Raw genomic sequence first — 16,999 nt, 5'->3', positions numbered from 1 at the left:
GGTTCTCAACCAGGGGTGACTGTGCACCCCCCAGAGGACATCAGTCAATGTCAAGAGGGCAAAGAAGCTCTGCGCCCCTCCCCGCATTCCTTGCCTAAGCATCTCTTCCATCTGGCTGGTCCTGAGTTGTATCCTATATAATAAACCGGTAATAGTAAGTGAAGTGCCTTCCTGAGTTCTGTGAGCTGTTCTAGCAAATTATCGACCATGGGCATTATGGGAACCTGCAAATTTATAGCCAGTTGATCAGAAGTACTGGGACTTGCAACTGGCATCTGAAGTCTTGTTGTGGGACTGAGCCCCTAACCCAGCTATCAGTTTTAGTGTCAGAATTGAATTGAATTGTCTGGACACCCTGTTGGTGTCAGAAAAGACACCACCTATACAGTGTCAGGAAAACTAAAACCTAGAGAGGCACTGTCTTATTTTTCTTTGATAAAATTCATCACCCTTCAATTAATGCATAAATTAACTTTCTGAATACCTACTATATCTACTCTAGGCATAGAGGTTGGGCAAAAAGTGGGTTACTAACTTTGAGGAACTCAACTTGACCTATCTGTATTTTCACATTCTCTATCACCTCTTAAGATAACAAGTCCCATACATTTACCACCCACTGTGTAAGGCAGGACTTCCTTTTATTTGTCACATTCCTTCACTGGCTTCCTACACAACAAGCTCAAACCACAAAACATCATCCAGGCCAATCTGCTTTTCCACATGGAATGTCTGGGGAAAGGTTACATGGAATATGCATGGTACTTTGAAAAAAGAATACTCAAGTCCTGATAGCTAATGTTTTTCTTTTACAAGTGAATCTCAGCCAGAGGGAGTATCACCTTCAGTGGGAGTTTAGAAATACATGAGGTTTCCGGCTGTCTCACTGACTGGGGAACTCTCTTGGCATTAGTGGGTAGAGGCCAGTGATGTTACACGTCCTGCAGGCTGTGGGCGTGCCCAGTGAAAACTCGTTAGCAGTCCCCCCACAGAAACAGGGCAACTCTAAATAGTCCTTTACTCTAGGAAGTAAAGGTCCCATTGGCCTGGAAGGCTACTCTAAGTCCTAATGCCTATCATACTTTAAAACTAAGTCCACAAGGCTTTTATAGTCACTGCACCTTTATCTTTTTCTTCTAGATTGTTCCTCTTACTTGTTTATGAAGAGTTAAACAAACAAAAGTTAACATATCAGAGGAAACAAACATTAGTCATGGAGCAAATATTACCATCCATAGAGACTACTAACTATAAGCTAACTTAACAGGAGACAGGTTTCATGACAATGTCTATTGCTGATGTAGTTTTGATGAAATGCAACTGATAGGAAATAAAATTTTAAATGGAATAGGGGCAGAAGGAGAAAACACCATTAAGTTCAAACTGTTCTTATGTTTTCAAAACAGAGAACTGAAATCACATCAAAGCTATTTCTAAATGTACTCACACATCTGGATAGGTGGGTGGGCATTTCACTCTCAAATCCACTTTCACATATACTTCTTCACCAGTCAAGCCCTGAGGGTACAGAACTAAATTGATTTCAGGAGGCTCTTTGACCTAAAAGAGAAAAAGAAAATCTTTTTTTCTCTAGAGAGCCAATCATTAAAGATTAAGATAAAAATTATTAATATTTTAGCCAAAGTTCTACTTTTTAAATATTACACATAATTTTATTTTATATAAGTGTTGGTCACATTTTCCTAAAGCATGGTTTAAAAACAAAACCTGGAGGGCAGACAGCAGAAGCAAGAAGAATGACAATCCTGCAGCCTGTGGAACAAAACCCACATTCACAGAAAGACAGACAAGATGAAAAGGCAGAGGGCTATGTACCAGATGAAGGAACAAGATAAAACCCCAGAAAAACAACTAAATGAAGTGGAGATAGGCAACCTTCCAGAAAAAGAATTCAGAATAATGATAGTGAACATGATCCAGGACCTCGGAAAAAGAATGGAGGCAAAGATCGAGAAGATGCAAGAAATGTTTAACAAACACCTAGACAAATTAAAGAACAAACAAACAGAGATGAATACAATAACTGAAATGAAAACTACACTAGAAGGAATCAACAGCAGAATAACTGAGGCAGAAAAATGGATAAGTGACCTGGAAGACAGAATGGTGGAATTCACTGCTGCACAACAGAATAAAGAAAAAAGAATGAAAAGAAATGAAGACAGCCTAAGAGACCTCTGGGACAACATTAAACGCAACAACATTCACATTATAGGGGTGCCAGAAGGAGAAGAGAGAGAGAAAGGACCCGAGAAAATATTTGAAGAGATTATAGTTGAAAACTTCCCTAACATGGGAAAGGAAATAGCCACCCAAGTCCAGGAAGAGCAGTGAGTCCCATACAGCATAAATCCAAGGAGAAACACACTGAGACACATAGTAATGAAATTGGCAAAAATTAAAGACAAAGAAAAATTATTGAAAGCAGCAAGGGAAAAACGACAAATAACATAAAAGGGAACTCCCATAAGGTTAACAGCTGATTTCTCAGCAGAAACTCCACAAGCCAGAAGGAAGTGGCATGATATATTTAAAGTGATGAAAGGGAAGAACCTACAACCAAGATTACTCTACCCGGCAAGGATCACATTCAGATTCGATGGAGAAATCAAAAGCTTTACAGACAAGCAAAAGCTAAGATGATTCAGCACCACCAAACCAGCTCTACAACAAATGCTAAAGGAATTTCTCTAAGTGGGAGAAGAAAAAGACCTACAAAAGCAAACCAAAAACAATTAAGAAAATGGTAATAGGAACATACATATCAATAATTACCTTAAACGTAAATGGATTAAATGCTCCAACCAAAAGACACAGGCTTGCTGAATGGATACAAAAACAAGACCCATATATATGCTGTCTATAAGAGACACACTTCAGACTTAGGGACACATACAGAATGAAAGTGAGGGGATGGAAAAAGGTATTCTATCCCCTGAAGTAGCTATACTCATAACACATAAAATAGACTTTAAAATAAAGAATGTCACAAGAGACAAGGAAGGACACTACATAATGATCAAGAGATCAATCCAAGAAGAAGATATAACAATTATAAATATATATGCACCCAACAGAGAAGTACCTCAATACATAAGGCAACTGCTAACAGCTATAAAAGAGGAAATCGACAGTAACACAATAATAGTGGGGGACTTTAACACCTCACTTACACCAATGGACAGCTCATCCAAAATGAAAATAAATAAGGAAACACAAGCTTTAAATGACAAAATATACCAGATAGATTTAATTGATATTTATAGGACATTGCATCTAAAAACAGCAGACTACACTTTCTTCTCAAGTGCGCACAGAACATTCTCCAGGACAGATCACATCTTGGGTCACGAATCAAGCCTCAGTAAATTTAAGAAAATTGAAATCATATCAAGAATCTTTTCTGACCACAACGCTATGAGACTAGAAATGAATTACAGGGAAAAAAACGTAAAAAACACAAACACATGGAGGCTAAGCAATATATTACTAAATAACCAAGAGATCACTGAAGAAATCAAAGGGGAAATCAAAAAACACCTAGAGATAAATGATAATGAAAACACAATGATCCAAAACCTATGGGATGCAGCAAAAGCAGTTCTAAGTCTATAGCTATACAAGCCCACCTCAAGAAACAAGAAAAATCTCAAATAAACAATCTAACCTTACACCTAAATAAACTAGAGAAAGAAGAACAAACAAAACTCAAAGTTAGCAGAAGGAAAGAAATCATAAAGTTCAAAGCAGAAATAAATGAAATAGAAACAAAGAAAACAATAGCAAAGATCAATAAAACTAAAAGCTGGTTCTTTGAGAAGATAAACAAAATTGATAAACCATTAGCCAGACTCATCACTAAAAAGTGGGAGAGGACTCAAATCAATAACATTAGAAATGAAAAAGGAGAAGTTACAACAGACACCGCAGAAATACAAAGCATCCTAAGAGACTACTACAAGCAACTCTATGTAATTAAATTGAAGTAATGAAATTGAAACTGTGATTAAAAATCTTCCAACAAACAAAAGTCCAGGAGCAGATGGCTTCACAGGTGAAGTCTATCGAACATTTAGAGAAGAGCTAACACCCATCCTTCTCAAACTCTTCCAACAATTGCAGAGGAAGGAACACTCCCAAGCTCATTCTATGAGGCCACCATCACTCTGATACCAAAACCAGACAAAGATACTACAAAAAAAGAAAATTACAGACCAATATCACTGATGAATATAGATGCAAAAATCCTTAACAAAATACTAGCAAACAGAATCCAACAACACATTAAAAAGATCATACACCATGATCAAGTGGGATTTATCCCAGGGATGAAAGGATTCTTCAATATATGCAAATCAATCAATGTGATACACCATATTAACAAACTGAAGAAGAAAAACCATATGATCACTCAGTAGATGCAGAAAAACGTTTCTGACAAAATTCAACACCCATTTATGATAAAAAGTCTCCAGAAAGTGGGCATAGAGGGAAACTATCTCAACATAATAAAGGCCATATACGAGAAACCCACAGCAAACACCATTCTCAACAGTGAAAAACTGAAAGCATTTCCTCTAAGATCAGGAACAAGAGAAGGATGTCCACTCTCACCACTATTATTCAACATAGTTTTGGAAGTCCTAGACACGGCAATCAGAGAAGAAAAATAAATAAAAGGAATACAAATTGGAAAAGAAGAAGTAAAACTGTCACTGTTTGCAGATGACATGATACTATACATAGAGAATCCTAAAGATGCTACCATAAAACTACTAGAGCTAATCAATGAATCTGGTACAGTTGCAGGATACAAAATTAATGCACAGAAATCTTGCATTCCTATATACTAATGATGAAAAATCTGAAAGAGAAATTAAGGAAACACTCCCATTTACCACTGCAACAAAAAGAATAAAATACCTAGGAATAAACTTACCTAGGGAGACAAAAGACCTGTATGTAGAAAACTATAAGACACTGATGAAAGAAATTAAAGATGATACAAATAGATGGAGAGATATACCATGTTCTTGGATTGGAAGAATCAACATTGTGAAAATGACTCTACTACCCAAAGCAATCTACAGATTCAGTGCAATCCCTATCAAATTACCAATGACATTTTTCACAGAACTAGAACAAAAAATTTCACAATTTGCATGGAAACACAAAAGACCCTGAATAGCCAAAGCAATCTTGAGAAAGAAAAACAGCTGAAGGAATCAGGCTCCCGGACTTCAGACTCTACTAAAAAGCTACAGTAATCAAGACAGTATGGTACTGGCACAAAAACAGAAATATAGATCAATGAAACAGGATAGAAAGCCCAGAGATAAACCCATGCACATATGGTCACCTTATTTTTGATAAAGGAGACAAGAATATACAATGGAGAAAAGACAGCCTCTTCAATAAGTGGTGCTGGGAAAACTGGACAGCTACATGTAAAAGAATGAAATTAGAATAGTCCCTAACACCATACACAAAAATAAACTCAAAATGGATTAGAGACCTAAATGTAAGACCAGACACTATAAAACTCTTAGAGGAACACATAGGCAGAACACTCTATGACATAAATCACAGCAAGATCTTTTTTGATCTACCTCCTAGAGTAATGGAAATAAAAACAAAAATAAACAAATGGGACCTAATGAATCTTAAAAGCTTTAGCACAGCAAAGGAAACCATAAACAAGACAAAAAGACAACCCTCAGAATGGGAGAAAATATTTGCAAATGAAGCAACTTACAAAGGATTAATCTCCAAAATTTACTAGCAGCTCATGAGCTCAATATCAAAAAAACAAACAACCCAATCCAAAAATGGGCAGAAGACCTAAACAGACATTTCTCCAAAGAAGATATACAGATTGCCAAGAAACACATGAAAGAATGCTCAACATCATTAATCATTAGAGAAATGCAAATCAAAACTACAATGAGATATCATCTCAGACCGGTCAGAATGGCCATCATGAAAAAATCTACAAACAATAAATGCTGGAGAGGGTGTGGGGAAAAGGGAAGAACCCTCTTGCACTGTTGGTGGGAATGTAAACTGATACACCCACTATGGAGAACAGTATGGAGGTTCCTTAAAAAACTAAAAATAGAACTACCATATGACCCAGCAATCCCACTACTGAGCATATACCCAGAGAATACCATAATTCAAAAAGACACATGCACCACAATGTTCACTCCAGCTCTATTTACAATAGCCAGGTCAAGGAGGCAACCTAAAATGCCCATCGACAGATGAATGGATAAAGAAGATGTGGTACATATACACAATGGAATATTACTCAGCCATAAAAAGGAATGAAATTGGGTCATTTGTAGAGATGTGGATGGATCTAGAGACTGTCATACAGAGTGAAGTAAGTCAGAAAGAGAAAAACAAATATCGTATCTTAACGCATATATGTGGAACCTAACAAAATGGTACAGATGAACCAGTTTGCAGGGCAGAAATAGAGACACAGATGTAGAGAACAAACGTATGGACACCAAGGGGGGAATGTGGCGGGGAGTGGTGGTGGTGGTGGGATGAATTGGGAGATTGGGATTGACATGTATACACTGATGTGTATAAAATGGATGACTAGTAAGAACCTGCTGTATAAAAAAATAAATAAAATTCCAAAAACCCCGAAAACCTCCAAGACAGAGTACATATTCCTTTTCAAAGTTTCTAAGGTGACCTGAAATGTCCCAAGTAGCCTCCATTCATTCAAATGTCACTGAGCGCTGATGACCTTCTGAGTGCTGCCCTAGAGACTGAGAGTTCAGAGGCAAATCTACACAGACACGAACCCAACTAGCTGGCACAGAGTAGAAGACAAATGAATGCTTTCAAAAAGTGATGAGTGCTGTAAAGAAGACAAAGCCAAGTCATGGAACATAGTGATGGAGGAGGAGAAGGTACGCAGACAGGCAGGTCAGGGGAGGCCTCTTGAGCAGGGGATACTTCGAATATTGAGATAAGTGAAAATCTTGACATGAAGAAATCTGATAGCTCTTCTAAAATTGTGTATGCTTTCAACCAACTGCTTTTCACCAAATACTCCATTCTTCTTTATTTATGTATGCTTTTTCCAAAAAGGATTTGAGACAGTTTATATTATCTATATATCATGAGAAAGGGGAGGCTGAGGGACCATATACACATATGGTCCAGACACTTGACCAACTTTGAGAGGTAGGTGCAACCTCCTTTGTACAGACATTTTACAGACAAGGCGGCTCAGGCTCAGACTTTCAGTTTCTTGCCCACCAACACACAGCAACAAATCTGGACTTCAAATCCAATTCTGACTCCCAAATCTGTCTTTTCCATCAGCCCTCCCTTGTTAATGCCAACCCTGAGTTGCTGTGACTGAGCCTTGACTTTCCCTTGGAATGTCCAGGCAGCCAGGGCAAAAAGAGAAATGCGGCATTATCAGAAAAGAAAAAAGATAAAAATTCTTCTAAGGGTAATAAAGTACTTAGCAACATTAAATTCTAATAGAAATTTATAACATGAACCTTACATGTGGCACCATGAATCACACAATCAGCTATGCATATAAAATACGTAAGCTTGGTTTTTATTTCTTTTTTAATAGAATCCCTGATTTTTTAGCTGGATACATTTCCCAGACGCCTTTGCAGCTCAGTGTGGCTACTGGATTAATTTCTGGCCAGTAAGATGAAAGAACTATAATATGCAATTTCCAGGAAGTGAACTTTATCAAAGGAAAGGGATGAAACTTCTTCATCCCCTTCTCATTCCAGCTGGCTGGAATGCAGATGTGATGACTGGAGGTCAGACAGCCATTTTAGACCACGAAGGGCACTTTAAGGATGGTAGAACAGCAATTCAGAAAAAGCCGTAGACTCCAGACTTTTACATGTAAAAAAATAAACTTTGTTATTTTAAGTTTTCTGTCATATGTAGCTAAACCTAATCCTAACCATTACAGGCTCACTGGAAAAAAAAAATAAAGACAGTCAGGGAACAGTGCTTTCAGAGGTAAGAACAGAATATTTGCCAGGCTTCTCTCAAGTGAACTGAGAGGCTTCCCAACATGTGAAGATGCTTTTATGCAAAACATGTTTAGGATACCAAGTGTTAGCTCATATTAGGGCATTCAAGGACTCCTGGAACTGAACAGGACTTGATTAAAAAGTTCAACAATCAAGATGTTCTAAAGATTAGGATTGGGTAAGACCTCCTTCATGCCTTTAGAAGATAAATGGCCATTAGAATTCAATGTTGATAAAATCTTTGATTTAACCTGCACAAGGAAATAATGAATTCCTGGAATATTTGTAGGTAAAAAAACTCAAAGTAAGGGGTAACCAAAATTTTTTGAGAGCACCTAATGAGAGGAAAACACAAGGCAGAATGTATAGCTACAAAGTATACAAAATTCTACATGAGAAAAAAGATTTGTTTTGAAGACTGAAAATGCAAGTGACATGAAGGCAGCATAATAAGTAGTCATGGAGAGAAGGGCACGCTACAATGAGAGATGAGTTAAATTTGCTTCCCAATGAGATCATGAAGTTGGAGACTCTCCTGAAGTACCATCAAATAACCAAACAAATCTTCAAGGTATAAAAAGTGAAAGAATAACACAAACTCAGTCCTAAAACATAAGAGAGGTAATGCTCATTTGGACTAATCCCCCCTAGAATTAAAAAAATTAAAAACACTAGCTCTTCAAGAAACAAAACCCAAGGATCTTAATAAACCCCACAGGATGAGGAACACTGACCAAGGGGACCCTTTTTTTTTTTTTTTTTTTTTTTGCGGTACGTGGACCTCTTACCGCCGCGGCCTCTCCCGTCGCGGAGCGCAGGCTCCGGACGCGCAGGCTCAGCGGCCATGGCTCAGGGGCCCAGCCGCTCCGCGGCATGTGGGATCTTCCCGGACCGGGGCACGAACCCGTGTCCCCTGCATCGGCAGGCGGACTCTCAACCACTGCACCACCAGGGAAGCCCGGGGACCCTCTTTTCAGCCCAGTGCACAACACCTGGAAGAGCGCCCGGCCAACACTGGCAGAAACCCCAGTTTCTCAGTCTGAATGTGGTTTTCTTGGGCACTTCCTCACACTCAGGCCCCCAAAAATAAACTGATGTAAGCATGTGTCTATTTCTGTTAGAAGTACTGGAGTGAAGGATAAGACTATAAAAAACTGAGAATTTTAACAGCCATTCCACATAGGAGCAAATCTTTTGGTTCCAAGGCATGACGGTTAATGACAGCCTGCGATTAAACTTTACTGGTTTACAAGATGAGCAGCAGAGTGAGGATGAGGTTTGGGAAATTAATTAAAAATACTAACACAAAAGGGAGAGGGATGGACTGGGAGTTTGGGGTTGGTAAATGCAAACTATTACATTTAGAATGGCTAAACAACACGGTCCTACTGTATAGCACAGGGAACTATATCCATTCTCCTGGGATAAACCATAATGGAAAAGAATATTAAAAAAAGAATGTATCTATGTGTAAAACTGAGTCAATTTGCTATACAGCAGAGACTGGCACAACACTGTAAATCAACTATGCTTCAATTAAAAAAAAATACTAACACAATTTTTCCTTTACACAGCCATGTAAATATACTTGACATTACTGAACTATACACTTTAAAATTGTTAAGCTAGTATATTTTATGCCATGTGTTTTTAACCACAGCACATAAAAGAAAAAGTTACACAATTCAAACCACTTTCAGGTGTTTGGTCTAGAATTGTTACCTAGATTCTGCTCATCACATCCCCCTTTGATGGCAAGACTTCGCTCAGCATGGCCTCTTGTTTCTTACCTGCCTCCATTCTCACATGCTGTAATGTGGGGAAGAAACTAGTCTGTGTGAAAAAACAACAAATCTAGAAATAAAGTAACATGTGCAAGCTAGATAATCTGGGCAAGTCTTTGGTTTTAAGTCTGTGAAGATGCCCCTCCCCGCAAAAAAAAATGATGATCGTAAAATCTAAGAAATTAGATTTTATGTCAAATGCCTTAATCATTGACTTCCCCCCATATCTCTTTTTCTAAATAGACCCAAATACATTTGGGAATTATTTCAGTTAATGAAAAAATTTTGAGAGCTTTTTACCAGGAACTAGGCATGTACATGTGAACAAACACAGAGACTCTGTCCTTATGAAGCCAGCCTACTCTCATACAATGTAAAGGTGGCATTTCAAATTAGTGGAAAAGACTGAAAAAAATCATCTGTGTTAGTCTAACTGGCTAGTTGGGGGTGAAAGTGGGCAGCCTAGATTCATACTCAGACAGAGGTAAGAACTTTAAAAAATAAAAAGCTATTTCTATATTTATTTGATGGAAGTTTAAAAACAAAGTCATGAAAGAATTAAAAGAAAGTCTTGAAGAATTCATTCTTTTGGTAACACTGGAGCAGGGAAAAAAACAAACCACAGGGACCATGTAACAACAATAAAATGAAAAAAAAGGTCATTTTGACTATATTAAAGTTTTTAAAAATTGCATAAATTACCTAAATATCAAAATGCATAATGGTTAATTAGGGGAAAATATTTGCAATATATGACCCCAAATGCTAATTTTCTTAACATATAAATTAACATCTAAATAGCTCTGACATATGAATAAGAAAGTAGACAATAGAGTGTAAAAATAAACCAAACAACATTGAACAGTTCACAGAAAAAAATCCATGGCTTAGAGACAAAGGTGGTCCTCATAATTCACAACTAAAGAAGTAAAAATGTTTCATCTATCTACTGGCAAAGATGAAAAAGTCTGACACTACAGTGTTGGTGAAGATGTAGGAAAAGAAGCACTCATACACTACCGGTGGGCCCAGAGACAAAAGCAAGGCTTTAGGAGGTAGGTTTACAATAGCTATCGAATTATAAGTGAGCAGACCTTTGGCTGACAGAAAATTAGCCAAGATAATTAAGTTAACAATAAATTTATAACTCTAGAGGAAATTATATTTTCAACTAGTGTCGTCCAAACTTTAGTATGTAAAATAATTTTTAGCATGTACTCCCAAAATGTTATTTATAAATAACGTACATATGTTACTAAACCAAAATCTACATTATAACACATCCCCCAAAAAGAAGTTTAAAAAACTTCAGATGTTTAAAAAACCTAAAGTTTACTCAGGTCAATAATTCTGAGCTGAATTTACTGGCAACAAATTTGGCCTGAATTGACATGAGGCTATTGATAGTCTTTAACCATCCCACCGAGTGTGAATATTCACATGGTTTGCTGTGTTTGATTCTGCGTGCTGCTCCAGACACTGAGTGAGGTATTAGGTAAGTATGGAATGTGCACATGTGGCCATGAACACAAACACTTCTGAATTCTGAAATGTATCAGGTCTCAGGGTTTTGCATAAAGGATTGTGGGCTTGCATAACCTTTCCCTAAAGAGTGGCAAGTAATAAGTATTTGTTGAATGACTACATTTTTTTAAAAAACGTTTTTAAACTTTTTTTTTATTGAAGTATAGTTGATCTACAGTGTTAATTTCTGCTGCACAGCAAAGTGACTCAGTTATACACATATATACAATCTTTTATATTCTTTTCCAATATGGTTTATCCCAGGATATTGAATATAGTTCCTTGTGCTATACAGTAGGACCCTGTTGCTTATCCATTCTACATGAAATAGTTTGCATCTACTAATCCCAAACTCCAAGTCCATCCCTCCCCCACCCCACCCCCCTTGGCAACCACAAGTCTGTTCTCTATGTTGAATGACTACATTCTGATTCATCCTTATGACCACCAATTATTTGCCTAGCAAAGTGTTAAGGCTATTTGCCCATGTACCTCAGGGTACAGCTATCTGAATCCTTCTACCTGCCTATTACAGTTTTTGATTTTGTTTGCTCTACTATCTTGTTATAAAGACCACCAGCTATAAATTCTGAGATTATCAGTATCCCTACCTACAGTAGTACCTTTTTCTTTTCTGTTTTTTTGCAGTCTTAGGACCAGATAATTAAGCTGTGTAAAGTAAATAAACTGTCTCTGAATGAAGTCTTAGGAACTTTGTACTGAGCCCCCGTGTACACTTTGCAACAGGTATTTTGGCTTCATGAGCCGAATTCCTGGTGCTCAATGTTTGGGAACAGAGAAGTTACCAGATAACCAGAAAGTTACATTGTTATTTTATTACAAGCTTGTATAAGGGGAATATTTACATTTTTACTATTTTAGCTTAAAAATAACTCTTGAAATTAAGCACTAGAAAAGTAAGCTCCCTGAGGGAAGGGGGTTTGGTTTGGTTTGTGCTTGACTGTATTCCCAATACCTAGAACAATAAATAGTTAATGAAGGAAGGAAAACATTGGGTGAGAAGGAAAATGTTTTGCCCTGACAGCTCCTGAAGATCCTATTTCTTGAGAAAATCTCGGATGTGCTGATAAGGCACATGTTGTAAAATGCCAGAATTAAAGGTAGATGAAGGGGGCTTCCCTGGTGGCACAGTGGTTAAGAATCCACCTGCCAATGCAAGGGACACGGGTTCAAGCCCTGGTCCAGGAAGATCCCACATGCTGTGGAGCACCTAAGCCCCTGTGCCACAACTACTGAGCCCGCGCTCTAGAGCCCACGTGCCACAACTACGGAGCCCACGTGCTGCAACTACTGAAGCCGGTGCGCCTAGAGTCCATGTTCCGCAATAAGAGAAGCCACCGCAATGAGTAGCCCCCACTCACCACAACTAGGGAAAGCCCGCGTGCAGCAGTGAAGACCCAACACAGCCAAAAATAAATAAAATAAATAAATTTAAAGGTAGATGAAAGAAGGTACTACTTTTTAAATAATACTATAAAGAGTTTGGTAGATAATTCTTCAAGGATGATGAGGGAAAGACTGTCAGTATCAGCAGCTTATAATGTGCCTTAACTTACTTCCAGACAAAAAGGAAAATAATATTTTAAGTCAAATGCCATTTTAAAAGGGTGGACTCAGCACACTCCCTCTCCATTACAGCTAAGAAGACTGTATTCCATACTCTCTAAGCGCCTTGTTGAAAGGTACAGAGGAAAGTTGCTCCACACAGCACAATACAGGGAGGATGCCTGAGGAGTACAATGGGATTACATGGTTAATAGTTTTGAACACATACGGGAAGGTAAGACTTCTGACTGAAGGCATCAGTAAGATCTGTGCAAGAGCCCCCAAAGCGTTCCCAAAGTTGCAGTGGGTCCCTATGAATGCGCTGTTGTATCAAACTCAAGGGCTGTCAGGGAGGAAAAAAGGCAGGACAGTAAGGAGGCAGGGAAGTTATGGAACGTCAGTGGGAATAAGAAACAGGGCCAGGTAAGACTGCAGCCGACGGGGGGGAAAAGCTGTAAGAGAATTCGTCCCAGTTGGGGGTTCTGGAGACCCGCGAAGCGGCTGCGTGCGCAAGGACATAAAGTGAGCGTGGGTGGAATCGCGAGGGATGAAAGGACTCCAGAATCCTAAGCTGGGGTAGGCGGTTCGTTTCCGGCAGAGCCGGGCGGGCCTGGCCGGGGTAGATCGAGCCAGGGGAGCTGGGCCGCAGCACGGCAGCCCCGACCAGACAAGCCACGTTCCTACCCGTCCGCACGCGTCCGGCCGCAGGTCCTGGAAGTCGGAGCCGTAGATGGCCTCCAGGGCCTGCAGCTCGTGGTCCTGTCGCTGTGGGTAGCTCTCCGGCGGCTCGTCCCGGCCACGCCCGTGGGCCCCGCGGCCCCCAGCCATGGTAGTGCGGTGGGCAAGGCAAGGCAAGGCGGCCTTGCGGAGGTGGGTGGGCCTTAGGCGGGCTTCGCTCCGGGGGCGGGGCCGGGGGCGGGGCTCCAAGCCGGAGGCGGGGTCAGGGATAGGGAGAGCTCCGCGCTTGGGGGAAGGATCGCAGCCGGAGCTCCACGCCGGGAGGGGGCGTGGGGGCGGGGCGTCGAGCCGGGGGCGGGGTCAGGGTGGGGGTGGGGCTCGGCGCCCAGCAGGATCCCCGCCGGAACTCCGCGCCCCTGGCCGGCTCTTGAGTGAGAAGCGGTGTCATGAACGCTATTAGCGCGTGAGCAGCCTCGGCATGGGAGCGAGGCTGGGGGAAGGTTTAGCCCACATTCTGCTGGGGGAACTGAGCGGGGGAACCTGCAGGGACGTGGGAGATCAAATCCATCAGAATGGAATGATAATGCCAAGGGGTATGCTTTTCACGAAATAAGTCTCTTTCACAGAAGTGCCTGCTGGAACTCCTTCACTCTGGCATTGGTAGGAGACGAAACTCTGAAGGGCAGACTTTGATGGGTTTTCCAGCCGCTTTGACTCCGCTTAAGCCTTCCCAGAAGACGATCAGGAGTAAAAATCGAGACCACTACTCCCCTCTCCGCCAGTTTTTTACCCTCGAACTCGTCCCCTTAACCATAGATTCAACATCCCAGTGCATGTTCTCTGTTCCTACATGTTGACCCTAGGGGTAAACAGTACCACCATGCAATTTCAACTGAAAAATATCTTTCCACTCAGGCATCTTATGTGCAACACTCCCATGAAGAGAATTATGTTGCATGCCCAGTTTACTTAATGTGAATTGAGGAGGTCTTTCTGTTATATCCTGTCTCCAATCATATTTTTTCAAGTTTATAAAATAACTTATCTACCCAGACATTGTCATTACATTTCATTTTCAGTTGGCTACTAATGCTGCATGTTGATTTAGAATAATCATATCGTATTATCTCAAGTTAAGTTTAAGTGACATTTCCTTCTGTCTGCCTTGCTTACCCCTATACTATTTGCTTAATAGTGATTATTTATACTATTTGCTAAATAATGATTATTTAAGTATCTTGCCGTCATCTATCTACTCAGTTGTGGCCAGATAACACAAAGGCACTAGTTTGACCCAAGGCCCCTTCAAACCATCTCCTCTTTCCCTCCCCTAGGGACCTGTTCTTTTTCCAGTGATGCCTGTCTAGGTAAATGGCACCCCCCCCCCCATTGGCCCAAGCCAACTAAGAGTAATCCTGGATTCCCTCTCTCTCATCTCTCATATCCAGATAGTTACCATTTCTTCCATTCATCCACTTCACTCCATCCCACTGCCACTAACTTGGTTCAGGTCACCATCATCTCTTCCCTGGATGACTTCAACAGCTGGGAAACTAGTCACTGCTTTCATTCTTGCCCCACTTTAAGCCATTCTTCCTATTGCAGCCAGAGTAATGTTTCTAAATTTAAAATATGATCATATCACCCCAGTTCTTAAAATCCTTCCATTTCTCCATTTTTTTAAATTAAAATACTGTAGTTATGGAAAAATTTCACACATACATTAAAAGTAGGGGAAATATTACAATACCCCCCTGTACTCATCACTTAGCTTCAACAAATTTAGAATCTTATTCAATCTTATTTCATTTCTCCCCTCTCCCCACCCCTCAACACAGACACACACACACACCTCCTTAGGAGTGAATCTTAAAGAAAATCTCAGACATCATATCACTCTTTTTATAAACACTTAAGTACATATCTCTAACAGATAAGGACATTTTATGAACATAATACTGTCCTTATACCTTAAAAATATAACAGTTGCTTAACATTATTTAATACCCAAATTATGTTCAAAATTCTCCATCTGTCTAAAATTAGAATCTGTAGTGTATGCTGGACCTATAAAGGATATAATGAAAACAATCAGCAAAATTTGAAGGGGGTCTTGTGGATTAGACAGCATTATTATATCAGTGTTAACTTCCTGAGTTTAATGATTGTACTGTGGTCAAATAGAAAGTGTCCTTGCTATTAGGAAATTTCCACTCAAACCGTAAGGGGTAATAGGGTATTACACATACAATTAGCTCCCAAGTGATTCAGAAAATAAAGAGAGAGATGATAAGTCAAACATAGATGTCGACCATTGGGGGGAATTTAGGTGAAGGATATGTGAGAGTTCTTTGGATAATTCTTACAACTTTTATGTAAGTTTGAAGTTATTTCAGAGTCAAAATTTCACAACAAAAACCCTGGCAAACTGTTCTCCAAAGTGTTGTACTATATTATATTCCCACCAGTTTAGGAGAGTTATAGTTACTCTGCATCTTTGTCAGTAATTGTTATTGTCAATTTTTAAAATTTTAAACATTGTAATTGGTGTGTAGTAGTATCTCACTGTGCCTTAATTTACATTTCCCTAATGATTAATAATGTTAATTAGCTTTTCATGTGCTTATTTGTCATTCATATATCTTCTGTCTTTTCATATCTTTTGCTCATTTTAAAAATTGTATTTTTTTATTATATTGAGTTTTGAGAATTCTTTCTATTCTGAAGTAAGTCCTTTATCAGATATGTAATTTGCAAAAATTTTCTCCCAGTCTGTGGCTTGCCTTTTCATTCTCTTTTTTTGGTTTTGTGTGTTTTTTTTTTTTTTACGGTACGTGGGCCTCTCAGTGTTGTGGCCTCTCCCGTTGCGGAGCACAGGCTCCGGACGTGCAGGCTCAGCGGCCATGGCTCACGGGCCTAGCTGCTCCACAGCATGTGGGCTCTTCCCGGACCGGGGCACGAACCCATGTCCCCTAGCATCAGCAGGGGGACTCTCAACCACTGCGCCACCAGGGAAGCCCTCTTAACAGTGTTTTACAAAGAGCATAGTTCTTACTTTTGAGGGAGTTCAATTTATCAGTTTTTATCTTTTATGAATAGTGTTTTGTCATCCTATCCAAGAAATTTTTGCCTAACTCCAAGTCACAAAGATTTTCCTCCATGTTTTCATCTAGAAGTTTTATAGTTTTCAGTTTTACATTTAGGCCTATCATGAGTTTTAGTTAAAAAGTTAAACGCATACCTACCATATGACACAGCTATTCACTGCTAGATATTTATTTACCCAAGAGAAATGAAAGCATATGTCCATAAACAGACTTGTAAATGAATGTTCATAAGCCCTTAATCACCAAACTGAAAACACCCCAAATGCTCATCAAAAGTGATGGACAA

At 39.5% G+C, this 16,999-nt stretch overlaps 1 protein-coding gene across 4 annotated transcripts in view; it reads right to left on the bottom strand.

The window, feature by feature from the left end:
* The window catches only part of EIF2AK4 (eukaryotic translation initiation factor 2 alpha kinase 4), a 114,408-nt gene extending 100,638 nt beyond the window's left edge, over nt 1–13,770 (bottom strand). For all 4 annotated transcript variants that reach the window (XM_079914486.1, XM_079914487.1, XM_079914489.1 and 1 more), the window contains exons 1-2: nt 13,613–13,770; nt 1,448–1,560 (exon numbers count right to left, since the gene is read on the bottom strand). In XM_079914486.1, the coding sequence (XP_079770612.1) occupies nt 1,448–1,560; nt 13,613–13,756 (257 nt within the window). In that variant the 5' untranslated portion in view covers nt 13,757–13,770. The remainder of the gene's footprint in view (nt 1–1,447; nt 1,561–13,612) is intronic.
* Between the last annotated feature and the right edge of the window lie 3,229 nt (nt 13,771–16,999).

Source organism: Stenella coeruleoalba, assembly GCF_951394435.1.
Source record: "Stenella coeruleoalba genome assembly, chromosome: 2".
Lineage (NCBI taxonomy): Eukaryota > Metazoa > Chordata > Mammalia > Artiodactyla > Delphinidae > Stenella > Stenella coeruleoalba.
The sequence above is the reverse complement of the archived record's forward strand: the minus strand, read 5'-3'. Positions and strand labels throughout refer to the sequence as shown.